The sequence below is a fragment of the Epargyreus clarus genome, unplaced genomic scaffold, assembly GCF_041222505.1.
Source record: "Epargyreus clarus isolate Ecla_fem2 unplaced genomic scaffold, WU_Ecla_fem_2.2 ptg000024l, whole genome shotgun sequence".
Taxonomy (NCBI): Eukaryota; Metazoa; Arthropoda; class Insecta; order Lepidoptera; family Hesperiidae; genus Epargyreus; species Epargyreus clarus.
The window spans coordinates 10,939,921-10,967,815 of NW_027332231.1; the positions used below are offsets into that span (position 1 = coordinate 10,939,921).

The 27,895-nt window shown below is 38.9% G+C and overlaps 1 protein-coding gene across 2 annotated transcripts in view; it reads left to right on the forward strand.

Annotated features, from left to right (window-relative positions):
* Tsp (Thrombospondin) overlaps nt 1-27,895 on the forward strand; it is a 41,754-nt gene that overhangs the window by 3,703 nt on the left and 10,156 nt on the right. For both annotated transcript variants that reach the window (XM_073086965.1, XM_073086966.1), the window contains exons 3-16: nt 9,996-10,169; nt 10,546-10,742; nt 11,481-11,769; nt 12,085-12,249; nt 15,049-15,165; nt 15,680-15,796; nt 16,377-16,496; nt 20,449-20,637; nt 21,024-21,149; nt 22,666-22,791; nt 23,324-23,559; nt 23,987-24,139; nt 25,211-25,417; nt 25,702-25,861. In XM_073086965.1, the coding sequence (XP_072943066.1) occupies nt 9,996-10,169; nt 10,546-10,742; nt 11,481-11,769; nt 12,085-12,249; nt 15,049-15,165; nt 15,680-15,796; nt 16,377-16,496; nt 20,449-20,637; nt 21,024-21,149; nt 22,666-22,791; nt 23,324-23,559; nt 23,987-24,139; nt 25,211-25,417; nt 25,702-25,861 (2,376 nt within the window). The remainder of the gene's footprint in view (nt 1-9,995; nt 10,170-10,545; nt 10,743-11,480; nt 11,770-12,084; nt 12,250-15,048; nt 15,166-15,679; nt 15,797-16,376; nt 16,497-20,448; nt 20,638-21,023; nt 21,150-22,665; nt 22,792-23,323; nt 23,560-23,986; nt 24,140-25,210; nt 25,418-25,701; nt 25,862-27,895) is intronic.

A 27,895-nucleotide genomic window follows, 5' to 3' on the forward strand; every position in this document is an offset into this window, starting at 1 on the left:
CCCCTCATTACTTAGGGGTATGAAAAATAGATAGTAGCCGATTCTCAGACCTACTGAAGATGCATATAAAATTTGGTGATAATCGGTAAAGCTGTTTCGGAGGAGTACGGTAACTAACATTGTGACACGAGAATGACATATATAAGATATTCGAATTTTGGGTATAGTGCTCGATTCTGCGAAATATCTCGTCTCTTCGTCCAGTGTCGGGTATTTAGCAATGAGATGTAATTATTTGTCTAATTTACCACTGCTTGGTATAGGTACTCTACCTGGTATGGCACATACTCTACTACGCTGCTCTACAATTAGAGGAAGTTACAACTTGTTTTGAGATCATTAAAGTACCGTAATATGTAACCATTTACGACTCTTCGTCAACCCATTATTGTTTCACTGCTGAGCACGGATCTTCCTGTCACAGGTAGAAGTGTCAGGCCATAGTTCACCGCGCTAGTCAAGTGCGATTTGAAAGACTTCCCCTATTTTTGAGAGCTATTTTTGAGAGCGTGGAGATTTTCTTACGATGTTTTCCTTCACTGTTATAGTAAGTGATATATAATTTCGAATATGCATATAGCTTTAGAAAACCAGAGGTGCGTGGGATTCGAACTTCGGACCCCGACAGAGAGGCCAAGTTTTAACTACTAAGCTTTCACTGCATTTTATTTAATGTAGGTACGAGTTTATTTTGTATTTACATGCTTGCACTAAAACACTCAGACTGACTCGCCTTTAGCACTTGTGAAGCACTTTATTCGGCCTTAATAATAAACTAGTACTTAAGCCTTGTGGCATGCTAAGGGAAGTAATATCAAAATCGCGCCATATTCTCATGGTCATAAGTATGTTTATATATAGAGATTATCTTTTGAGTATTTGTTAATGACAAGGATGGACATAGCAACAGTTTTATTAAGCTTACCATCCTCCTAGGATCCGAAATAAACCGTAAGGCGTACATCATAAGGCATGAACTTATCTTAAAGTACTAGGCATAAGGTTAAAAATTACGCTAAGGTTAGGTATACTGATTTATTCTCACTTTCGTCTTCTTTATAGAACTTGAACATAGGGCTGTGCTGATAAGGTCCTCAAAAGTCCTCCAAAAGTTCAAGTCTTACCTCATTTAACAAAAAATATTATATTCCAATTACATGTAGGTACACCTAATACCATATTGCAGAATCATGTACAAATATCCACAGCCCCTATAATAGCGACAATCCAGGACAAGCGATAGATTAAGAGCCCGACACATGACGCAACGTCTTAATAATTAATATTCAGTAATCATATACTTAGTGTACATAACATAGCAATATGTGTAATATTTAAGTGAAGCTGTTGTATACAGATCTGAATGTTAAGTAATGCATATGTTCTAGATATCAATTATTATAATAAAACATATGTTCTCTGTGTCTTTGTCTGTCAATCATTCCGTTCATTTGCATGTCTGTCTGTGTTTTTTATTTTTTATTTGTTAGTCTCTCTATCATTGTATTGACGTCTCTATAACGATATTGTCTTTGAAACTATTTATACGAAGATAAAGAGGCAAATGCTTACTCTATCTGTCTAAAGGAAATCGTAAACCGCATACGATTGACCCGATACTCGAATCGTCAATAAGTCCGTTGCAATGAACCATAAGTATCATATCAGAGTGCAATTGGTCACGGGATGACATCATGGCCGTGTTAATGCGGTTGCGCCCAGCGCCCACGCATCTCGCCACTTCCAAGGAATTATGCGGGTTGTTATTGAACTATATGAATTGGTGAGGTGCAAGGTAAACGAGTGCCGTTATAAGGCGATATGAGAAGTCTTTAAGAAAGTTATGTATGTGTAATGTGTATGTCGTATTAAATGTAAAATGCAAAATAAGAACAGATACATGGTCAAGTTCATTATACATTTACCTATATCGCAAGTTATACATTGAATTAATATTCATCGACTTTAAAGTTTGCTTATTGTCTCTAAGAATTAATTTTAAATGTAACAATCTTAACCAATTCTTGTTTAACAAATATGGAATTTGACAATTTTTCTTGACTATAATTAATGTTTATTTTTTTAATTTTACTCAGCATTAAGCCACTGCAGTTGTCATTTTAGTAGTTTTCAAAAGACACCAAAGGCTCAAATTCAGATGATTGGATGCAAAATATCTACGAATCTTACATCATCTCAGGTTATCAGTGATTGTATAGTTCTATTAACACCTCGGAACAATAGACCACTTGATCAGATACGTGATTGTTAATGAGTACGACGAGAAGAGATTGTGGAGATGTTAATTGCGCGAGGTTACATTTTATTGTTCGAAAATTTAAAACTCGATAGAAGTAAAAAAAACAATAATTACATACGTTTTTGAATACCGTTCTGCTATATTACTTTATTAAAGAAATTAACATGTTCTAAGGACTTTTTCCTGTCACGCGGGTCCATGCCCGCGTGCGGATTTGGTTCGCATATGCTTCATTTTTATCCAATTGATTCAAAGATATTTTACTGCCATGTGTGAAATACGCACGCGGGTTGCAAAGCGACTGCTGCGTGTTTCACGCGTGAAGTACAGGCGTGCAGGCATAGACCCGCGTGACAGTACAAAGGCCTTGATTTTGTTTTTTTTTTCTGAAAATATGATTATTTACTCACACCTCATGTATATATTTAAAAGAAAGTCATTTTAGTTACACTTTATGTAACTCAGAATGGGTGAGAGGTAGAACCTGCTTCTAAGCTACATAATAAATCGGCATAATACATAATGGATGACGGACATAGGATACTTTTTATTCTGTTCGAAGGAAGTGGTTAAAGAACGCGGCCTCTCAATCGAGGGGTCAGAGGATCAAATCTCAGGCACGCACCTCTGATTTTCCAAAGTTGAAATGAATTATCCCTTGCTTAAAACGGTGAAGGGAAACATCGTGAGGAAACCTGCATACCCGACATTTATAAAAAAAAATCTGAAAGGCATGTGAAGTCTATTCGCACTTGACCAGCGCGGTAGACTATGGCCTAATCCTTCTCATTCTGAGAGGAGACCCGTGCCCAGCAGTGGGACAATAATGATGATGGTTACGTGTATATCCTAAAGGAAGACCTTGAAATTTAATAAGGGAGACACACTTCAAAGGCCATAGTCTTGACAATTTTATTTTATTTATGATATCGTTAGATTTCTTTTTAACGCGTGTGAAATCGCGAGGCACAGCTAGTTCTTAATATTATACAATGAACTTGATTATAAGAACCACAAATAGACTTTCAAGATTCATTTTGCGATGCTTCTCATCTGTCCGATGGTGAGAAATTCTTTGTGCCTTTACTGTTTACGGATACAACGTATACCTGGATACAAAATATACTTACCTCCAGATGTGCGATGTGAGGTCACAGCTTGTATAACTACTTCATTAGTGAGTTACACAAAATTGTTTGGGCCCAAAACAGGATGTAGTGAGATTAGGTATTCATGAATGTGGTCGTTACCCACGTTACTGTATTTGGTGGCGATGCCCACGTTGCTCACTCACAACCCACAATCTCCTTACTTAACCTTATACATAATGTTTGGAACACCTTGTTATTATGGACATCCCATTGATCTACCATATGGTACCTAAGTAGTTATAGTGCAATGTGAAAAGGATGTCATATATGAGGATTGTCATCGTTTTCGTTAACCCATTACGGTTCCGTTCCTCTATAGACACGGGTTTGCTAGAGTTAGTGGGATTTAGATCAAAGTCTGCGCTGGTCAAATGTCGATTGTTAGACATCACAAATAAATTTCCCTGTTATTTTTAAGGAAGTGTTAATTCGCTTCTAATATTATTTGAACTTAAGCCTCCCAATTGAGAAGCTGAGTTCCAAACCACTACTTAGGTAATAACTGCTGTTGTATGATAATCATAAATATACCTTAGATACCTTATTTATAAAATTGCTAACTCTTAAAATTAAAGACTGATTTGTCTTATTTGTGTCTTTTGCAATACCACACCCTACAACCAAACTAGCAGCTTTACAATTTTTCTCGTAATTTGAATAGCAGAGACAACCTAATAAATCGCTGGAAAAAAACTTATTAAATCCGACAATTACACGACGATTAACATTTAATAAAGCTCACATAGCATTTTAAAGGTCTAGATAGCGATCGCGAAATGTAAACGGTAAAGGCGCCGCTGTAACGGTGCGTAAACGCAAAAAGCTCGCCTTGTACGGCCTTCCTGCACGACCCCGATGCTCGCTAATCGTCGCTACCGTACCTAACAGTAATAAACGGCGGAAAATTGGCGAGCTAGAGAAAATGTTTGAGCGATTAAATGTACCTAATGGTAAGTGTTGAATTAGAAAACATAAACAGCACTACCGCCGCTTTTTTATCCAACTGAAGGGGTTAATATTTGCCGAGCATATGTATGTATGTATGTACCTATGTTTCATTCGTTCTCAAGACGGCTTGACGGATTTTAACATATAAGTGTCGTTGGATTCATGGAAATTGTGCAGTGCCTTCCTGAAGGACGAAGCCCATGCTCGCTAATCGTCGCTACCGTACGTAACAGTAATAAACGGCGGAAAATTGGCGAAAATGTTTGAGCGATTGACTACGAGTATAATGTTAAAGGATAGCGCTTGAGTCGCTTTTTTATCCGACTACGGAGAGCTGCTTCGAGTGCATGTCTCATTCTATGACACGCTCTGTAGCCCGGACAAGACGAAGGTAACAAATAAGTAGATATGCAGTCCACCTGATAGTAAGCTGCCTCCGTCATTGCCGCCTATTGACATTTGTAACCAACTCCATATAGAAAAGCGCTTCTATCTAAAGTCACAGATGCGTCTACTCTCCTGGGGATAATGATGAACGCCCCATATGAAACCACCAGGTGTAAGTTATAAATACCGTTCTACCGAAACTTCACGTTAGAAATTATTGCGGCTGTGATATCTCTCAGGTCGATTCATATTGGTTGTACCGCCTTTCATTTGATTACAATTATAATGTTTTATAAGTATTTAAAAAAGGAACAGTAATTAATAGATACTGAGTATTTGAGATCTTACCTAGTACTTAAGATAAGTTTATTTTTTAAAGTCAAAAGACAAAGTCAAAGGGGGCAGTGACGTAAGTGTTGTGCGAGTTTATTTTCCAGGGTTCGACATCCGCAGTTAAGAATAACCGCGACATCCATACATACACCGGTCCACGTCATGTCGTTTTGTTTGAGACAGGGGACTGATGTTACCAATTAATTACTGGAGTTCTATTCTGTAAGATAATTTTATACTGAGAAAGCTGAATTTGTAGGGACATAAATACGATTAATATTATTTAATGCTCGGTATCAATAGTCAATCGCCTACCAAAAGGCGAAAAATGGAAAGACATTGAAAAATTGGGATCAAAATTTGACAATTTTTCCTGCTAGAAGTTGTCCAATTTTTCTAGGTAAAATCATAGACTTAGATTTTTTCGGGTTAAATTTTAGATAGATTTAATAGTAAGTAACAACGGTCGTAATTTAAACTTATTGCACTTATGAATTAGGCGATGTAATTTGTTTACCGACTCTACCACATTATACACTTTTAGCATCGTTGATTCGCGTTTCGGTGATGACATCGATGCTGTTTCGCGTTTTGGAGTCTGGCTGTGGTCAATCACGGTATTAAAAAGTACATTTTAAAGAATGCGTTAAAGATGCATCGCGTTCAGTGGTTGCATCAAGCGCCCAAAAGAAGCTACGACCGGCCCAAATGTCCGGGATGTAGCTTTTGATTGCTGCATCTAGCTTCCAAAAAGCAGCTAAAAAATCGATTGTTGACTTCGCAAATCGAAGATTGTTGATGACAAAAGTAGAATGTCTGCTGGGGCAGTAAGAAAAGACAAAGATGAATTCTGCTATTATGTACGACATTCTATAAGGTGACATAACTTCCACCAAGCAATGACAGATCTGTACTAATATAATTCAATTTATTAACGCCTCTGTAATAATTTAAGTACATATATTAAACTACCAATCAGAATGCTCATTAAATTATGAGACTTAATACTATCTAAATTATACCTCAGGTATTTGAAATGAGTCAATAGCATACCTTAGTTATTCTACGTACTACGTACTATACCTAGTGGTTAAGAAACGCGGCCTCTCGATCGAGGGGTCCGAGGTTCAAATCCCCGGCACGCACCTCCGATTTTCAAATTTATGTGCGTATTAGAAATTAATTATCACTTGCTTACACGGTGAATGAAAACATCGTGCGGAAACTTGCATACCTGAGAAATTTATAAAAAACTGCTTTTTTTGAAATGTCGAGAGTAGAGCACAACCTCAACGCTTCGCTTATGAGGCGTGCAAAAAATCTCAAAGGTATGTGAAGTCTACCAATACGTACTTGGCCAGCGCGGTGGACTATGGCCTAATCCTTCTCATTCTGAGAGGGATTAGGCCATAGTCATAGTAGAGTGGGACAGTATTAATGGGTTGATGATGATGATTTTACGAGTAATAACATGAGTCGATAGCATATCTGAATTATACCTTAGTTATTCCAATAACATATCAACACAAATTGTCTGTCAGTGTGAACAAAACGGTGAGTCAAAGCAAGCGACTGTGTCATCGCCGTCCAGAATAGATGCGGTCGCGAACCCTGCTTAATAAAACTAAGACGGTTCGTCTTTTTGTGATGGGAACAAACTCGCTTGCGTTGAAGATTTCGACGACAGTACACCTGTGAACACCTGTTAGTAATTTGCAGTCCATTTGATTTAAAATTTTTGTTTCGTACGTCTGCGAATATCAGTTTCAAACAACAATATTAAGCGCTGCTGCATCTATACTACTATAAGTATAAAATGTCATTGCGCTGCTGTTATATGGTTGGAAGGGTCAATAATAATAATAATAATACGCCTGGAACAAAACACTACTTTATATTGTTCCTCGAGCTAATCTACCCAATTTTTGACAAATTCTTTTTAACAAATTATTATGCCAACAAGGCATAACAGAGAAAATTTTTGGGCGTTACTAAGTTAGGATAACTTATAGGTACGAGTTGTTTTAACTAACGCGTTAATAATAATAAGCTATATTAACCAATTTTTGCCTACCAAAGTTCGAATTGACAATTATTTTCAAAAAAATGTCTAGCATTGCAATAGCCTCAGGCTAAACCCCTGTTCTAATATACGAACTGTCCATGCACGATAGAGAACATTTACCGTCAGGTGGATTGATGGTGGAGTGGATCAGGTGGATTCGCTACTTCAATATTTAAAAGAAACGAACTATATTATTTTTAACATAATTGAAAATATAAAACAGACAGCTTAAATAAATGGTTAGTTATAATTGTTGTATTACAAAACATCCAGAATTGATTTAGCAACAGAATTATCATCTCCGTACTATCACAGTTCAGTGGGTTGAAGCACTCTTATCACTCGATTCACGAATTCTATTCCACGACGCTTATCTCGTGAACTTACGATTGGAGTCATTTCAATTTCTTATATCGAGGGTTATATTGCGTGATTTGTATTTTGTTGAGTACAAGCTTTTTAATTGTTAGTTCGTTTGTATGTGAGGGTAAAATTTGTCAAACTTTTAACCAACTTCCCAAAGAAGAGAGGTTATCTATTCGTCGGGTATTGCGCTTAAATTTTGCATATTGAATTGAATTTTGCATACTGAATTGTTTGAATGACAATGCATGATTAGTTTATTCGATTTTAAGTACTCTTACCATACCGAGAGGGTTTTCTGACAAGAATTTGAAAAACAAAATGACGTTAATATAAGTTTGTTTTAAAAAACTCTTTTATATAAATTTATTAACTGAAGTCTTGTACCTATTGCTACGACGACCGACTATGATTGATCTATGTTACCTTTTGGAAAGGGAGATCTCCAGCTAAGTCATATGATCATGCCCGGAGAGCTGCAGTGCTCCGACAGTCTAGAATGCAAGATGTTGAGATCTTTTTTGCGTGATTCAAAAGTGTCATCTCTCAATGAGTTGCGTAATGTCCCCACACCTTTCTAAGTATAACACAAACCATAAGGGATAAATTGGCATTATTGGCTCCTGTAGAAACGTGTTATATCTTCACCTTTCTACGACCTTGCGTTCCTTGAGGACACATTTTTCCATCAAAAAGAACGCCAAACATCTGAGGAAATATTGATAAGAAAATTTTGTGACGCTGTTGTCGCCGTATCGGTTAAGATTTATAGGATTTAGGGTTACAGCCAATATTGTAAATATATAAACATTTAACTCAGATCTATTCTGGGTCTGGGTGTTTATATAGTCTGTACTGTTTATATGTATTCTTAATGTGCGTCTATGGCACATTTTATTTATTTATTTTTTATTGACCATGTTAAAAACAATGTGGTGCAAAAGGCGGACTTAATGCTAAATAGCATTTTAGCATTAAGTCCGCCTCCCAGTCAACCTTTATTAGTTATAATAGAGAAGTAACATCTTGCAGGCACCTGATGGTAAGTGGCAACTGTCGCCCATGGACGTCTTTAATCAACCACGGCAATGCTTAACACTGCTGCATTGTTAATAGGTAGAAATAGGTGAGGCAGTGGTACCTCCGGAGTCGAACAACAAAGGGTATCTTTTTAAACCTACCTAAAACATAAATATTTAGCGTAGGGGTGTGAGTGTAGCGAAACCTTAATAACAACAGGATATTATTACGACACCAATTTTATCCCTAAAGTTACTGCTACGAAATTAGAGAATATTTTAGGAAGCAATGTTGATTTATACGCCAAAAGTATATAAATAAAAATAATCATGTAATTGTTGATAGTAAAGGTTACAGACCGTACTTAAAGATTATTATAGGTACAAGATAGCCCGATTTGAATTGTCTGTTATTCAAAGTGAATCGAGCAACGACCGTTATTAAAATAATCAATCTATTTTATATTTTGGCCACGAAAAATTGTCGTTTGGCAATTTCTGCCAATTAGAATTGTGACATTTTCTGCCTATTAGAATAGAAACAGGTGTGTACTAGGATTCCTTGTGTTGTGGGTGCCATCTATACAGTTTATACACAAAGACGTGATAAGCAACTACTTGACCGGGGATCGAACCTGGATGCTTTGCGTGTCAGACTGGTTATAGTTTGTCTCCTATTGAAAATTATAATTTATTATACTATTGAAAATTAGTTATTAATAATATTGGGAATGTGTTCAAATTTGTTTTATAAAATTATGGAAATGATTTATGAAGATCTACATGCTAACATTATTTCTCGAGAGTTTTAAAATATTACTATAATTATTTATTTTCCAATAATATACTGCACTTAAAATATTTTCTTCAAATTGTAAAGAAGTTCTTTATTAGAATTACTGAATATAAAGCGGGTATATTTTCTACTTACGAAGGAAGTTTGTGGGCGGAGTTTCCTGTTGTTTTGGACTTCCGACTGCGGCTTTTGAAATCTGAACGCTTTTAACTTATTTTCGCAACAACAAATCTGAAACATATAATTAAGTATATGGGGGTTATTTACACTCGTGTCTTATTAAAATTGTAGTAGGTAATTGAAGAATTTGAAGATTGGCAGATAATACCATCAGGTATTAAGATCATCCTTGTGAGATATTCTACCCTTTATGAGAGACCATAATATATAACCATAATAGAGATAATAAAGGTTACCAACTTTGGTAAGCAATTTATAATAAGAAGTTGCAAATAAAGTCGGTAGTTACGACGAACCTTATTGTAATCAAAACGAATCTTATTGTAATCAAAAACAAATATGCTAGAAATTCTGAAATCTAATTTGAACGAGTTGTAAAACTTAAAATATTCTTATTAAATCAAGCTTAAATTATAGACTCAGAAATATCATACCTTATAAGTAAAAATAGGTATCAGTTGAGAAGTTATACCTGTTTCCATTTGTTTTCCAGAAGCGACAAGTGATGTTATAGCTGCAGCACAGAGCGCCCGTGATGAGGGTGGTGAGATGGCGATAGTGATCAGAGGACCACATGGGAAGGGTGCGAGGAGAGAAGAGCTGTTGCACGCGAAAGGGGAAGAAGATGATGCTGTTTCACTTTACTACAATTCTAAGAACAATAAAGGTATGTAAAATTGTTAAACGTGAAAGGACGTTGATAAACGATGGAAGGTGTTGGTTGTGACGAAATGTTATGGAGAATGGTGTTGTGATGGATCTATTCAAGGAATTTATTTATATTCAAACTAAAATTGAGAAACGATGTTTTGCCGAGATAGAGTTCTGCAGAGTGTTATAAAGTGTACCAAAACAGCTCTTAAAGATAGCACTATAATGTACATCACACATGATTTCAAAGACGGTGACTACACGTCGTCGAACACCGACAGCATTTGTAAAAAGTCGTATTAACCTACACATTTTGTATGAATCTTTTTAAATAATATTATTTTTTACCTTCTTTCCAAATGTGTATTTCCAAATTGGTTTTTCCTCAACAGTGTCGCTGGAAAGCCTGCGAGGAGGTCATCTAAAATCAGTTTCCTGGGGTCTTGGAACCAGTGCCAAAGGCACTTTGATCTTGGTAGTGTCCCCAGGGAGGGTCAAACTGTACGTTGCCTGCAAACCTCTACATTGGCACTCGATGCCTGGCAGATATGATGTTCTAGATCATTTGGCACATCAGAAGTTGAAATTGGTAAGCAAATTTTTAATTATGTTTATAAAATTCAGCTTCTGAAAACAAAGACAATCTGCGTGGTAGAGCATACACCTCTGTTGTCCCTGTAGTTCCGGGACCAGAATAGGGCTACGGTATCCCCTGCCTGTCGTAAGAGGCGACTAAAAGGGGCTTCCGGGGTTGCGGGCGGCAAGAGTGGGAGCTCGAACTGCCCGGCTAGTGACCCCGGGAAGGACGGCGGTATGTGTGGCCGCATACCGTCGTGCCCACCAGACGGTGTGGCGAGCGTCAAGCTCACCTGAGCAGAGCCCGATGGGGCAACGCGCTAAGAGGACTCCGGTTGCGTTCCTTTGGAGATCCCGGAGTTCTCTACGCAGCGCCGAGGACGGCCACCGGGGGGGTTTTAGTGCGGTAAGAATCCCACATAACCCCGTGCCGCTCCCACGGCATAGGGTACCTTTTGAAGGTTTCCCCCTCGTAACCAAAAAAAAAAAAAAAAAAAAAAAGAGCATACACCGGGTTCGATCTCCGCCCACTCTAATGATATCTAAATTATGAATTTAGATTTCCATGCATCCACGGCACAAATAATCCAAATGTGTCGTTGTAAGTGTAGAAAGTATTTTTAATACTTTTGGGAAAATACGAATTGACAGTTTGTCATATGTATCTATCTTCCAAAAAGGGAATATTTTGAAATTATTCTCACTTCAAAATTTCAAATTTCCTTCTCAATATACTGTTTTTCTTATTTAGTATCATGAAGAGCACGCACCAGTAGAAATCTACGCGTCTGAAAAAGGAGCTTTACACTCTCTGAGCTGTAGCCACGATGATGACCTCCAACCACCCTCTCTTGTAACCGTCGATTCTGACGTCGAAGAAGTTAAAGATTTCATAGAAAAAGAAGCTAGACTGAAGCGAGAGGAGGAAATGCAAGGAGATGATTACAGAACTAATTATATTGATCCGAATCTCGTGTTACCTAGCCCTCCTACTACACAAAGGGGAGATATTCCGTCATCTGATATTGAGTCTTGTGATGGTAAGAATATTTTTAAAATCTTTAGTATGTAAATAAAATAAGAAAGAAATTATTTAAACTATTATGTAAACGAATTCATTTTGTCTTGTAAGTTTCGTAAATTAAATCATACTTTTGGAAAAATATACATTTGTAACTTCAGAAAAGGGTTTTTAAAGATTTTTTCTTGTTCCCCTTTCTTTTGAAATTCTTCTATATTTCTTACCTTATAAAAAAAACATTTATATTGCTTTTATTGAAATTTGTAACGTCCATCATTTACTACTTTACCTATATTATTTTAGTTCTCAACATAATTTTTATTTTCTTCCCTAGACGAGGTGATCCGTCAACTGAAGCTCCTCCGTCAAACCGTGGAGTACCTCCGTCATGAGATGGCAGATCAGAAGGGTCTTATCGACGGCCTTCGGAACCAGTTACGCCAATGTTGCTCTCGCCCCACACCTGTGGAAAGATGCTCCGGTTCTTCCTGTTATCCTGGTTATTAATTATTTATGTCGTTGCATATAATTATATAGTCCGCGTAAAACAGCTACTCCGCTCTGAATATAAAAATGAATCGCGTCGCCATAGCAAATTGTATGCCTACACCTGCTCGCAACAACTTCAGAGAGGACTAGCAGTTTGGCGCGGACTATACCATATTACCATAATTATGCTATAGGCATTTAGTCATATTTGATATGCAATTGTAGATGTAGTATTATTTTTATTTTTTATATTTATATTTGTATTTGTATTATTGTATTAGGTTTTGATTAGACGAACAAAACTGTTTGTTAGTCGATTATTTCGCAGACAACATACATAGTGCCATATTTTTAACTACATTTTGTATCGCGACATAATCCGCACTTTTAATTCTTCGATGTTATCTGTAAAATATTTGCAGTGTACTCAACACATATTAATTTCTTAATACCTTTACTTACAGAATTACGATCAAACTTAATTTACACTGATTATTCAATCAACAAATCGACCAAATCTGATATTACTTTTGTTCGTCTCACCAAAACGTTTAGGACCACCTTGCCTTACTAACATCACTAGCATCATATTCATTACTATAAGGTAAATCAAGCAAAGTTTGTATGAGAGTGTGGGTTTAATTAAATGTTTAGTGAACACAGCCGCGTTTTATTTCAATCCCTTTACATACAGAGTTTCTGTTGCGCCCACGTCGATATCGGTTTTGCTTGATTCACCTTGACGGACCTTATAAGGTACTGATTGCTGTTCAATGGATCGTTTTCCTTTTTATCTTTGGTCGACGGGGTCAGCAGAAACTCTGTTATTAAATCAAAAAGGCTTTAGTATGAGTTCTTTGACAAAGGCTTCTTATAAGTCGACGACTGCATTTTGTGAGCTTTTGTTTGTAGCAGTTGTATATCAGTTCTAAAGTTAAGGAAAATAATACGTAACGTAGTAAATTTTGAAATTAGATATTTAGAACTAACTATTTTTAATAAAGAGGACGGAGAGAGAACAAAGAAAAATATTATAATAGAAAAAAAAACATAAGATTGTTTGTTATATTAGGAAATAGTTAGGAAGTTGTTTGTCGCTATTATAAATCAAAATATCGAAGAATTTTATCATGAAATTGACATTAAAATTCTGTAATCGGAAAATTTATTTCATAATTCTACATAGGAGCTTTATGAATAGATGCGTTTTTGTCAAACGCATCTATTCATAAAGCTTTTACGTATTTTAAACTGTGATAGATTTTCGTCTAGTCATAGTCTGGAAACTTCGACACAAATTGATTTATTAAGGCCAAGTAAGTACGTAGTGCTACCCACGTCGAAATGCAAATGACATTTTAATAGAATTTAATGATCCACCTACTACACTCTACACTGCAAAACGTAATTATTACTGGAAATTTTATTACATGTTAAACGAGTCTTATTATGAAGACAGTTCTGGTTCATATTATTATTAAGTAAGTATTATAGACTTTATTGTAATTTTTTTTATTGTTGACCATAGATAAGTATAGATATCTCGCCGCCTTGTAATTGAAGGAAGCCATTAAATGGCTTAAACGGCTGACAAATGTACCAGCCATTTAATGGTTGTCACGGTGAAATTTACGCGGAACAATGCTGACATGTAAAGTGAAACACGAAATCGAAGAAAAAGTGCGGAGAAATATCGTTTCATTCGTAAATGCTCTAAAACCTATATATTTTAAATATTTTTCAAACACGAAAATAGATGACAGTGACAATTTCAATTGTCAAAACTGGTTACACTTTCTTGTTAGGAGTGAGTAATCTTTATCTATATTGTTGACTAATATTTTTATAATTAAACGAAAACTAATGAGAAGAGATAGAGGTTCGAACTTCAGGCACAATGAAAGTATCAGCAAGGATGGCTTGTTTTAAAGCTAAATAATTTTTCAACGAAACCTGCTTATCCGATTTTTTATAAGTAGATTCTCAAAGAGGCTTGATGGTTAAAAATGTAAGCCAGCGTGCCAGTCAATGGTAAAACCATTCTTATTCCGAAATAACATTTACCATAAACTTTAACGACTTTTAGTGCCGTGAGAATAAAATGAAAAGCAGACAAAAAATAATCAGACATTATTACTTGAGAAAAAATATTATTTTAACATCACAGACCGATGTTTAATTATATTTTATAAGCTTTCAAGGACTCTAAAAGCTATTGAGCCATACAGTACGTAAATTAGGTTTTTATAAAGAGTTTATAAATATGGGAACAGGCGTTCAATGTCATAACACGACGACGGGCTTTGAGTGCGGGCCGTGTCCGCGGAACATGCAGACCCCATACCCTTTATGTTGTAGACTGAAATTGTTGACTGAATATTTTTAAATCTAACGAAAATTAATAAGAAAATTTTGGAAATAGAGGTTCGACCCTCAGGCACAATCAAAGTATTAGAAATGAAAGAAAAAATGTGAGAAATCTTGCATATCCCATTTTTTTAATAATGTGGTTAAAGATGCATGAAAGCGTACTAGACAATTTTAAAATCCACCTTATTCCGAAATAAGGATCACCACAAGTCAAAACTTTTTCTTGGATTTTTAATGTCACAAGAATAAAATGAATAGCAGATAAGAAATGAAATGAAAATAATTATTACTTTACTACTTTCTCAAGAAAATTATATTATTCTAACATCACAGATTGACATCCATATTTACCTATTTATATATTGTTATAAACTTTCAAGGACTCAAAAGCTATTGAGCCATGAACCTATTAAAAAGGTTATAAATATATTGGCAACAGGCGTTCAATGCCACAACACGGCCACGGGCTTCGAGTGCGGGCCGTGTCCGCGGAACATGGAGGGCGATGGGCGGAGATGCAGACCTATACCTTGCAGTAGGCGACCTTGTGCACAGAGTAAGTGTCTTTAGCGCATTATTTGGTGCTTTCGTCGTTTTGATTGTGTATTTTTTTATAATATAGGAATAGCAGACGAGCATGCAGTCCACCTAATGGTAAGTGGCTACTGCCGCCCATGGACATCTGCCATCAACCCAAATAGAATTAAATATTCCTAAATGACGTCCACAGATGCGCCCCTACCCCGAGGACTAAGCTTTGGTACTAGATTATTAATATCTAGTTGAAGGTAGGTCCTGAGGACTAAGTTGAAACGCCTCGGAAAAATATGCTGCCCTTACCATTCCCTTCAAATCAGAACACAGCAGCGTTTAACACTGTTATTATTAGTCAAAAATAGGGGTCGCGGTAGTGCCGTCAGAGTTGAACCACAGAGGGTTCTACCACCTCGTGTAATGTGCACCCGTAAGCCAGCTGTGACATAATTTTACCTATTAATTTGATCCAAACTGTTTTTCTTCTATTTAATATATTGTATGGTGCTTAGTATAATAATTTTTTTGACTTTTAGCGGAGTACTGTGTGGACTCAGAGCAAGGGTTCCAGTGTAAGAGGTGTCCGGGACGGCAGACCAGTGACGGGCAAACTTGCAAGACTGCCTGCAGCGCCAACCCTTGCTTTGGAGGACGTAAGTATTTCAAAAGCCTCTGAAGTCACACTTTCTGGGGCAATTGGGATCAATAATGAGAAGGTTTTGAGTTAGAGAACTGCACTATGTACGCGTGGGCGTGGGCGTTTCTATATTCAGAGCGGACTAGAAGTTTGGCGCGGGCTCTACCTATATTTGTCCGCGTGTTTCTATGGCAACGACAACATATACTTTCTCATACATGCGTTACAAAAAGATATAAAAAATGTAAAAATATGAGTATTTTTGGAACTTCGAGTGGCTGTAAACAATTTTAGTACCTTAACCTTGCGGCTGCTCGTAAGATAAAGATGTCTTTCATAAAATATTTTTCGGTAGTCACAAAGAAATTCAAGAATAATTCCATATTAACTTAAATTCTGTAAGTAATCCTCGACAACATATTAAAAAAATACATATAGCCAAGTATAGTAGCATTAAAAATTTGTGGGAACACGACAGTGCATAAGCCAAGTAATAATATGTATTATTCATATTTGTATTAATAAATTTGAATAACTGGTCATTGATGGTTTTGCAATAAACTGACGATATATAAAGCTTAATCGTATTTATTCAGGTGTACCATGCCACGACTTGCCTAACGGTGGCTACCAATGCGGCGCGTGTCCCAGTGGGTACACGGGCAACGGGGAAGAGTGCGTGAGGATATCCTGTCGACATGTCACTTGCTTTCAGGGTATGAAATTTTACTGTTTTTTATGTGTCTTTTTATCCATACTAATATTATAAAGAGGAAAACTTTGTTTGTTTGTTTGATTGTAATGAACAGGCTCAAAAACTACTGGAGCGATTTAAAAAATTCTTTCACTATTCGAAAGCTACATTATCCACGAGTAACATAGACTATATTTTATATGAAATATATTTGATAAATAGATTTCGAGGCGGTACAGTTTGCTGGGTCAGCTAGTGTATTATAATGAAGAAGATTATCTCCTGCGTTTTCCTTGGAACCTTCGAAGATGGATAGTGATCGAGACCCTGACATTCGTGACGTCAGCAATGCTGACATCATAGGCTATTTCGTCATGTATAATTCTAAAGAGATTTGCTGCTATTCTTTTGTATATTAATATTTTTGTTTATTATAACGAATGAACTAGGGGTGAATAGAAATGTCGCCATTTTATTTCCGTATCTGTACCTTTTGTTAAAACTATTTATTTTAATTTTAATATTTGTTATTACAACAACTATAAAAGTACAATATACATTGTAAAACTTTTACGTTACTATAACTGTTTAAGGGATATAGCTCTGTTATACGAGCAGTTACATATTTATCAATTATGCATACAGAGGCCCTAATGAGTCCGGGACAAAGCTCTTCACAACAAGAGGGGCACCTGGCACTAGACTTAATAAGTTTCGGGTTAAATCTGGATTAATGAATGTTACGAGAAGAACTGAATTTGAGAAGAAGCTGTGACATACATAAAATAACCTTGAAGGCTTTTTTCCCTCATATAGTATCGTTAAAGACTTAAAAAGTCCTAGAACTTAATTTAATAGCTTTCTATTAAATGATCGAACACTTTAAGACCATGAATTGAAAACTTAATTAAACCTGTCATATGGCTTCCTTCATTTTATCTAGAAAATGTAAAGAATTCATCTGCAAGCTTTCCTTAATAAAGCTTTTATTAAGCTCTGGCGTTTTGGAATTAATTGTGAAAGCGCCATAAACTAATAATATGAAGAAAAATACTTTCTACCTTTTTTAATCATTGAAAGCTTATGAAAATATAATTATATGTATAAAATTTAATTGTATTAAATAATATGCTTAAGCTGTGATCAATTATACCAATAACATTATAATAATTATTCAATCGATTTTCTCTTTAATATATTTAATTTTATAAAGGGAAAAAGTTGTCCTGATGAAAATCCTATGAATGTAATGGATATCTTGTTTGTTTTTGTTTTTCCTTAAGAAATTTCCTGTTCCATTGTAGCTTTGTGGCTGTAATTGCCAGGCGGCAGGTTACTGGCAAATTCATTATGAAATTACAGTAACAAGATCTTTCCCATTACTGCCGGAATAAATATTGAGTATATTACATTGTCATCTTCGTATTATAATATTTTCTTCTCCATTATGTCGTTTTGTGTAAATTTGATGTAGTCTGTTCCAATTTAAGAATTAAAGCCAAAAAAATTGAAAATTATGTTATAAGTATTGAGATAGACATCAATTGGATTGACATTAATTTGAAGAATGACATTTTAAATTTTGAGGTAATTTTATCGAGTCATAAACTCGCTAAATATATACAAATATATACAATTTTACTCCGATTGTGAAAGCTGCCCTTATACAAATAGTAAAACGTCCACTCTATCTTGTAAACAAAGTTGAATTGGTAGTTGATCTCAGATTAATCTTAGCAGGAGGATACTGCGAGTTGTAATTGAATACTTTATTCATATAACTTGTGATATCCTTATTTTAACTAACTTTGAACATACATATACTTCCATTGTATTTGTAAATATACACACACGCACGTATGCATGTTTGCACGCACACAAGCACACATGCACGCGTATACGCACACATGCAGGGACATACGCACTTGTTGAATTTTATAGTCTACACTAGACAATACCACATAAACCTCCGTAAAAGTATATGCGAGTAAGGGACATAACACAAGAGCGATAGTCAGCTAATACATCAGCGACAGTTTGAGTTGATGACTGTGACCACCTGCCCTTGGTGACCGTCGCCAGCAGTCCGCGTGGGTTGTAGCGTATGGATTAGACTATTAGCTCTCTTATAATTTAAAATAAAACATAGGTCGCTTTTCCTGTGTGCCTTTTCGTGAATATTTAGGCCCACACATACACACATATACACACATTAATTTTTCACACACACACACACACACACCCTGCAGCCTTTTTACCCACACAAAACGAATAGCGACTAACATAATCTAGTTTATTCTTAAAATAACTCCCGAGTGTAACAGGTAACATATAAATGTCTGACATAATGGCTACTTAGGAAGCCGCGGATAAAAACTGATTTTCTTGCAAAGCCGTTATGACATTTCTAGATGCTGGCTTGGTTTTCATTCCGCTCAAGTTATAATGAAATGACTGAAGCAAGGCTTAGAGTTTCTGTGTCGGGTTACTTTCTTATTTCCCTCTTTCTTACTGGTGCAGCTTAAAAATAATAAGGAAATTGGAGACCTTTTATTCACACAAGAATACTGCAGTAAATCTTTTAAATTGAAATTAGATTCCCATATATTAGTAGCGTCATCATCAACCCATTACTGTTCCACTGCTGGGCACGGGGTCGGGAATGAGAAGGATTAGGCCATAGTCCAACGCGCTGGCCAAGTGCGAATTGGTAGACTTCACATACCTTTGAAAATATAATATCGAAAATGTAATTCATACCTTTGAAAACTTCTTTTAAAGAATTTGTAACAGCAAAACTCGAAAAGTAATCAATGGTTCGACTTGAATTTCTTATACAACGTTCAGTTTTTGTATAAAAGTGTTTTTATACTTTTTATCCTGAAGTTCTCACGGGAAACATTAGTCTGAGTCCCAGCGAAGCGTCGCTAGTCTGAAATGAAATGAAATAGTTAAATTTTAATTTGAGCATTTTGTAAATTGTCCAATGTTAGATTTTGTTATACCCTAGCTATGGAGAGTTCACGTCTGGAGTATTTTTTTCTATAATATAGGAGTAGCAGACGAGCATGCAATCCACCTGATGGTAAATGCCGAACATGGACATCTATAATCAACACCAGATAGGATTAGATATTCCTACCTAAGGTCGGCCACTATTGTGCCGGTACCCCTGAGGACTAAGCTGAAACGCCTCGGAAAACTATGTCTCCCTTACGACACCTTTCAAACCACAAGACAGCACCGATTAACTGCTATTATTGGGCAGAAATAAGTGTGGCGGTGGTGCCGCCGGAGTGGAACCACAACGGGTTCTACCACCTTCAAAATATTTACCACGCTATTCCATGTAGATTGTTCAATCGTAGTCCAATGCCCAAATATAAAATAACACGACTTTATCCGCAGCTGCGAAATATAAACTGTTATTGAAATATGCAGTTTGAATTCATCTAACGCGCCAGCTGTCCCACTAACACTTCAGGTAACAAAAAATGCAATAGCACAGCGAGTACAATGGATATAACGATACACATGTGGTTATTGACCTAGCAACAAATGGACGGCGGGACTAGTACTATATGTTTGAAAAAATGTCCGAAGAAAATATGTATATTTTCATGTATATAAGTACATTATAAAATTGGTTTCCGCTGTGCTGTAACCAATGGGAATGCATTGTTATATGTATAGGTATTTACGTGGTATTTTAATGTCAGTCCTTAGCAGCGCTACTGACGTCAAGCATACCTTACCTACCAGACCTTACTTACTATAGAAAATCACTGTACTAATATTTTTAACAACTGGTGCGTCATTATAGTTCGTTTTACGTTTTGTAAGATTGGACCTTTTTCAGTAAAGTCCTGATTTCTTGACTTTTATTATTGTATTTTTCTGTAGAACTTGACTGCAACGCTACCGCGTAGACTTGGTTTGGTTGTTTGATATACGTATTCTCTTCTTACTTACAGGAGTAGAATGTCAAGAAACAGCATCAGGTCCTCACTGCGGATCTTGCCCCAGTGGTTTCGATGGTGACGGAGTGCGGTGTCAGCACATCTGCGATGGTCGTCGTCCGTGCGGGCAGAGACGCTGCACTCCCGTACCAACCAGCCCGTTCTACGAGTGCGAGAGCTGTCCACAGGGATATGAGTGGATGGGTAAGTAAGACGCGTAATAATATACGTCAACAGAAGAGGTTAGGTTAGGTTAGGTTAGTCTTGTCAACAGAAGATGTTCTCAAAGGTAATTTTTACACTTTTAAAATCAATTAGTTTCTAGCGTTCCTGGAATGATCGGTGAATATAAAAAAAACATTATCCTGCACGAAATAGCAATAAGACGATGAAAAAAAGGTCCTTCTATTCCTGCCTTGCAAAGCTGACTCATTGCATTTTGGTCTAATTAGCGAAACACCAAACCTTTCCAAAATGGAAAAACTCATAATCCAGTATTACGGAATTTTATACTCGTTTTGGTTCAAAATTTGTGTATAAACGAAAGGATCTATTACTAATTCACATTTTGCATCCGTATGGTTCCGCAGATAATGCTCAACGTTGCCAACAAATCTGTGAGACTCGCCGACCGTGTGGCGAAAGGCGGTGTACACCCATACAAGCAAGTCCGTTCTACCAGTGTGAAGGCTGTCCTCGAGGGTATGAGTTGGTTGGTGAGTGGCGAATCTTATTCTATCCCACAGCTGGACACAATATGGTGGTGTTAAGACTCCGCTACTCTGCTTCGATGCACGTTTATTTATTTACTCTTTATGGACCATGTTAAAAACAGTGTGGTGCAAAAGGCGGGGTAAATAGAATTTTCTCCCAGTCAACCTTAGGGATGTGCAGAAAAATTGAAGGCGGTACAACTATACTAAAAAAAATAATAACAAATACGAAATAAAATAAAATGAAAAAAAGGGACGTTAGTGCAGGAAGGTATGAATTTAGGATCATACTGTACCGTTTTCAAGCTGTCCTAAGCCCGACAAAGGTTAACTACGAGCATACTGGAACCTGCGCCGCTTCTTCTCATAGCGAAACACCTTCCGAAGCGGTGGTAGTTTGTTGACTTTCAAAAAGTATTCTATATGAATTAATTTTGAATAAATGAGATTTGAATTTGAATTTGAAGGTTACAGCCACTAGCGGTCAAACATCCAATTCCTGACCGTGTTCGATATGCAAACCCCACATGCTTATTATAGTTGATGGCGCAAAGGCATAGCCAGACATATTTTGAATAGAATAGAAAACATTTATTCTACATGCTATACTAGTTACAACAGACGCATACAAAAATCATATCTATCATATATCATATAAATAAATGAACATAATAAATATATATGAACTAAACGAACTTTTATTTCTGTCCTGTATAAGTATTGGTGTCGTCTATGTATGTCGACCATGGCACCCAGGACACAAGGAAAACTAGTCTGGAGCTGTGGAGTGTAGAAAGAGTATATTCTGAATAATCCTGATTTCTTCAGAGTCCTTCTTAACAGTATTTTTAATTCATGTAATTATATTTGGTTTTGTTTACGAATTTTCCTGACCCATTGTAGTTTTATAACGTTTGTGATCGCTGACGGAAGCTTCAAAACTAATAATAAAATGGCGATCAAAGAAATCCCCAATTTCTGCTCGAATAAATATAAAGAATGTAATTCAAATAATGGGAATCTTATTAAAGCATTTCCTGTTAACCTTTGTGGCAGTTGGTATTGGTTTGATGAAGATTGTTCTTAAAGTGATAGTTGAATGGGGTCACGATTTCTAAGTAAAGTTAAATGGTAATGCTGTAGTCGACAATATTAGATAACTTCAGCTAGAAGTTGTTATTATAATATGGATTTTGATATTATATAATGGAATAAATACTGTAGTAGTATCGTGGGGGGTTTTCAGACATGATAAACAAAAAAATATATTTTTACACATATACGGGCACACGAGAGCATGTACACATGCACATATGCATAGAGTTAAGCACATACATATGCACACGCATAAGCTCGCATGCGTACGTGCGTATTCACTTGTGTTTTTGCACACTTTCCTTAAAGTAAAACCTGATAACTTACATTCTAGGGTTTTTAAAACCCAGGACCACTTTGTTGCATTAAAAATCTTAACAAATGCTGTTTCCTGTTCATATTTTGTATCTGCATGCCTTCACAGACAATGGGCAACGTTGTCAACAAATCTGTGAGACGAGAAAACCGTGTGGCGACAGACGGTGCATACCCTCACAGACAAGCCCGTTCTATGAGTGTGAAGAATGTCCCCGAGGATATGAGTGGAATGGTAGGTATCACTAAAAAGGCAAATGGTTTATTTACTTGAGATAAGATTCCGTTTCGGGAGGATATGGAGGATATGGAAAATAGGGATATTGTATTTCATGAAGCCTTATCGATATGTTTTTAGAATTTATATTTTTGTATTAAAGTTTCAAAAACAACATATTAATTCATTTGTTTAATTTTATCTCGTGATTTGCTGTTTGCTAGAGATTTACCGATGACGCAATTAGATTTCGAAAAATATAAGGTTTCATGTGATTTTCATGTTATGTAATTTTAATTGTCATTCATTTTATTTAATTTTATCGGGCCTGTTCCTTTATTATACATGAAAAGAGGTGTTGTGAAAATTAAAATATGCATTAATTTTTTAAGTAATTATATTACATTAAAGAGTTATTTTATGAAGAATATTCATAAATCATTTAATATATTCGTTAATTGTTACAACTTTTAATATGTTAAATATATTTTCTTATCATTTCCATTTATCCAAACATAATCAAACATAAATACTGTCAAATCTCACTCAGGTTACACATGCAAGGACATGGACGAGTGCGACCTGATCCGTCCGTGCGATGAGCTGGTGTCCTGCCGGAACGTGGACGGCGGCTTCGTGTGCGGCGCCTGTCCGCCCGGGTATGAAGGCAGTACGGGCTGGAGAGGTGCCGGGGACGAGAGACGACGGGAACACTGTGTGGATGTCGACGAGTGTGCCACCTCCAGTCATGGTTGTCCGAAGGAACGACTGTGTGTTAACACCCTGGTAAGTGATCGAGTATAAGTTGGTTTAATAAAGATTACAATGTACACTTGGTTCAAAAGTAATGAGTTTATTTGGGGAAAACCGTGGAGGACCGCCACGGGTCCAGTTGATGTGGATGGAATTTCATCCTTCGACTTCGAACTGGCCCACTCGATTTCTTGATTTCGAGGGACAATAGAGCTCGCCTGATAGACTTCAGCGTAAAGCGGATATCTCGCATAGAGCTCTCACACCGCGGGATAGTAGGCGGTGTGGCCCCTCCGTCATCAAGACTCGAGTTTGAGGCAAAGAGGGTCGGCTTTCCCCTTTGCCGTATGGGCCAGAGCACAATAACAACTCGTATAAATTGTAAAATTTCAATCTTTGGTAAGCAAAGCTATCGGGCCTTATGTTTATCTATTCTTATATCCGTTCCTACATCCTATAGGGCTCGTTCACGTGCGTGCCGTGCGGCGGGCACTACTTCGTGAACACGTCGCGCGCCTGCGTAGACTCGGAGTACATCCGCGTGCGCTGCGAGCCCGCGCGCTGCCGCCGCCACCACGCCGTCTGCGGCCTCCACAACACCTGCGTCTGTGCCGTGAGTACGCTGCTACTACTACTACTACTACTACTACTACTACTACTACTACTACTACTACTACTACTACTACTACTACTAGACATAGGGTAGATAGATTAATCTACCACTAGTACTTGTCAACGGTTTATCCCCTCCACCTCAGTTTCGCTGTGACCACGATCCATGCAACTGGGTTGAAATATCGGCAATAAAAAACGCATATCGTGATAAATTTCGCGATAAATTTAGTCTAATATCATATACACTGCTACTTCTGCTCCATTATTGCATATAGATTTTACATTAAGAGGTTCAAGAGACTGGTGCGCCAATGAAGTCCTTGAATGGGCAAAAGGAGTCGCTCGTGTCGACCTGGACGAGGTGGACTTATGATCTTAAGGAGATAAAATTTGTTTGCTGGATTCAACCGGCTAAGAACCGGATGCAGTGGCGAAGGTAAGGGGAGGTCTGCGTTCATTAGTCAGCTATCAATAGCTTTTTTTTATAATAATATCGAAATAGCAGACGAGCATGAAGTTAATTGATGGTAAGTGGCTACTGCTGCCGATGGACATCTGTAATCAACACCAGATAGGATTACATATTCTTACCTGAGGTCGGCCTCAGATGCGCCGCTACCCCTGAAGACAAAGCTGGAACGCCTTGGAGAAGTTTGTCTCTCTTGCCACGCCCTCCAAACCAGAACACTGCAGCGTTTAACACTGCTGTCATGAGGCAGAAATTGGTGTGGCGGTGGTGCTGCCGGAGTCGAAAGGTTCTACCACTTTTAAAAAATATTACCCAAGGTGACCAAAGGTGACCCAAGAATCTCTGGTGTACGAATGAAGTCCTCGAATGGAGATCACGTCTGGTCAAAAGGAGTGGCACGTGCAGATGGATTAATGATCTACAGAAGATGGAGGGTAATTTTTAGATGACTAAGAACCGTACGGAGTGGCGAAGGTTAGGGGAGGTCTCATCCATTAGTGAACTATCAAAGGCTGACAGTAAGTAATCAAGCTGATTTTATTAATAACATTTAGATCTCTATAAAATTTTCGTAAATCTCGACTTCGTATCTTTTCACAGACTGGTTGGGCCGGCAACGGTTCAGTGTGTGGTCCGGACAGGGACCTCGACGGGTATCCAGACCACGCGCTGGAGTGCTCGGAGCAGCACTGCAAGGCGGACAACTGCCCCGACGTGTCCAACTCCGGCCAGGAGGACGCGGACGGGGATGGCCACGGCAACTCCTGTGACCCTGATGCTGATGGGGACGGCATACCTAATATACCGGTTAGTTTCGAAGTAGCTCTTGTTAGTATGTATGTGTATGGCCAATATTGATGATCATATGAATATTGATCACAATGTAGGTGATAATGAATATTAGAGTTTCTTTAGACTCAAAAACTGTAAAACTGTAATAGAATCCAAAGGCAGTAAGGATGCAAATAGGGATCGTTTCCTAGTATTAGCAAGATTGAGACGATCCAAGATCATTTCAACGGAACTGAAACATTTAAAGAAATATTATCATTATCAATATAAATCGGACTCAGATACAATGTATCCCCCAGGACAACTGCCCGTTCACCCCGAACCCGGACCAACTAGACCGGGACGAAGACAAACGCGGAGACGCGTGCGATAACTGTCCGCGGCGCTACAACCCCGGCCAGCAGGACACCGACCGCGACGACATCGGCGACGTGTGCGACCCCGACATGGACAACGACCGTAACGTATCCATTGTAGCTGACGTACCGGACCGAACCGGACCGGACCAGCTGGACCGCAGCTACAACCCCGGCCAGCAGGACACCGACCGCGACGACATCGGCGACGTGTGCGACCCCGACATGGACAACGACCGTAACGTATCCATTGTAGCTGACGTACCGGACCGAACCGGACCGGACCAGCTGGACCGCAGCTACAACCCCGGCCAGCAGGACACCGACCGCGACGACATCGGCGACGTGTGCGACCCCGACATGGACAACGACCGTAACGTATCCATTGTAGCTGACGTACCGGACCGAACCGGACCGGACCAGCTGGACCGCAGCTACAACCCCGGCCAGCAGGACACCGACCGCGACGACATCGGCGACGTGTGCGACCCCGACATGGACAACGACCGTAACGTATCCATTGTAGCTGACGTACCGGACCGAACCGGACCGGACCAGCTGGACCGCAGCTACAACCCCGGCCAGCAGGACACCGACCGCGACGACATCGGCGACGTGTGCGACCCCGACATGGACAACGACCGTAACGTATCCATTGTAGCTGACGTACCGGACCGAACCGGACCGGACCAGCTGGACCGCAGCTACAACCCCGGCCAGCAGGACACCGACCGCGACGACATCGGCGACGTGTGCGACCCCGACATGGACAACGACCGTAACGTATCCATTGTAGCTGACGTACCGGACCGAACCGGACCGGACCAGCTGGACCGCAGCTACAACCCCGGCCAGCAGGACACCGACCGCGACGACATCGGCGACGTGTGCGACCCCGACATGGACAACGACCGTAACGTATCCATTGTAGCTGATGTACCGGACCGGACCGGACCGGACTGGACCAGCTGGACCGCAGCTACAACCCCGGCCAGCACGACACCGACCGCGACGACATCGGCGACGTGTGCGACCCCGACATGGACAACGACCGTAACGTATCCATTGTAGCTGATGTACCGGACCGGACCGGACCGGACCGGACTGGACCAGCTGGACCGCAGCTACAACCCCGGCCAGCACGACACCGACCGCGACGACATCGGCGACGTGTGCGACCCCGACATGGACAACGACCGTACGTATCCATTGTAGCTGATGTACCGGACCGGACCGGACCGGACCAGCTGGACCGCAGCTACAACCCCGGCCAGCAGGACACCGACCGCGACGACATCGGCGACGTGTGCGACCCCGACATGGACAACGACCGTACGTATCCATTGTAGCTGATGTACCGGACCGGACCGGACCGGACCGCAGCTACAACCCCGGCCAGCAGGACACCGACCGCGACGACATCGGCGACGTGTGCGACCCCGACATGGACAACGACCGTAACGTATCCATTGTAGCTGACGTACCGGACCGAACCGGACCGGACCAGCTGGACCGCAGCTACAACCCCGGCCAGCAGGACACCGACCGCGACGACATCGGCGACGTGTGCGACCCCGACATGGACAACGACCGTAACGTATCCATTGTAGCTGATGTACCGGACCGGACCGGACCGGACCGCAGCTACAACCCCGGCCAGCAGGACACCGACCGCGACGACATCGGCGACGTGTGCGACCCCGACATGGACAACGACCGTAACGTATCCATTGTAGCTGACGTACCGGACCGGACCGGACCGGACCTGCTGGACCGCAGCTACAACTGTCCGCGACACCTTAAATTTTATTTATCCCTTTAGTTGATGTACCAGACCAGCTAGACCGTACGAGGGCCGTAGCGATAAGTATTCCAACCGCAATCTGTAAGTATTGTGACTAATTAGACGAATAAAAACTTAAATATTACTCCCAAGAATGAAACGAATCCAATGACACTCTATATGTTAATCAGTCGGAAGTTCACCAAGGTGAATTTAACCAGTTTTGGACGCGATGCCCTGAATTTCCTGAGGTTAATGATGTGTAATTATCTTATTCTAAATCAATTTTTACAGTGACCTCTCTCTCACATGGAATTTCACCAATTCCATCACCAAATACAATAATAAAATAAT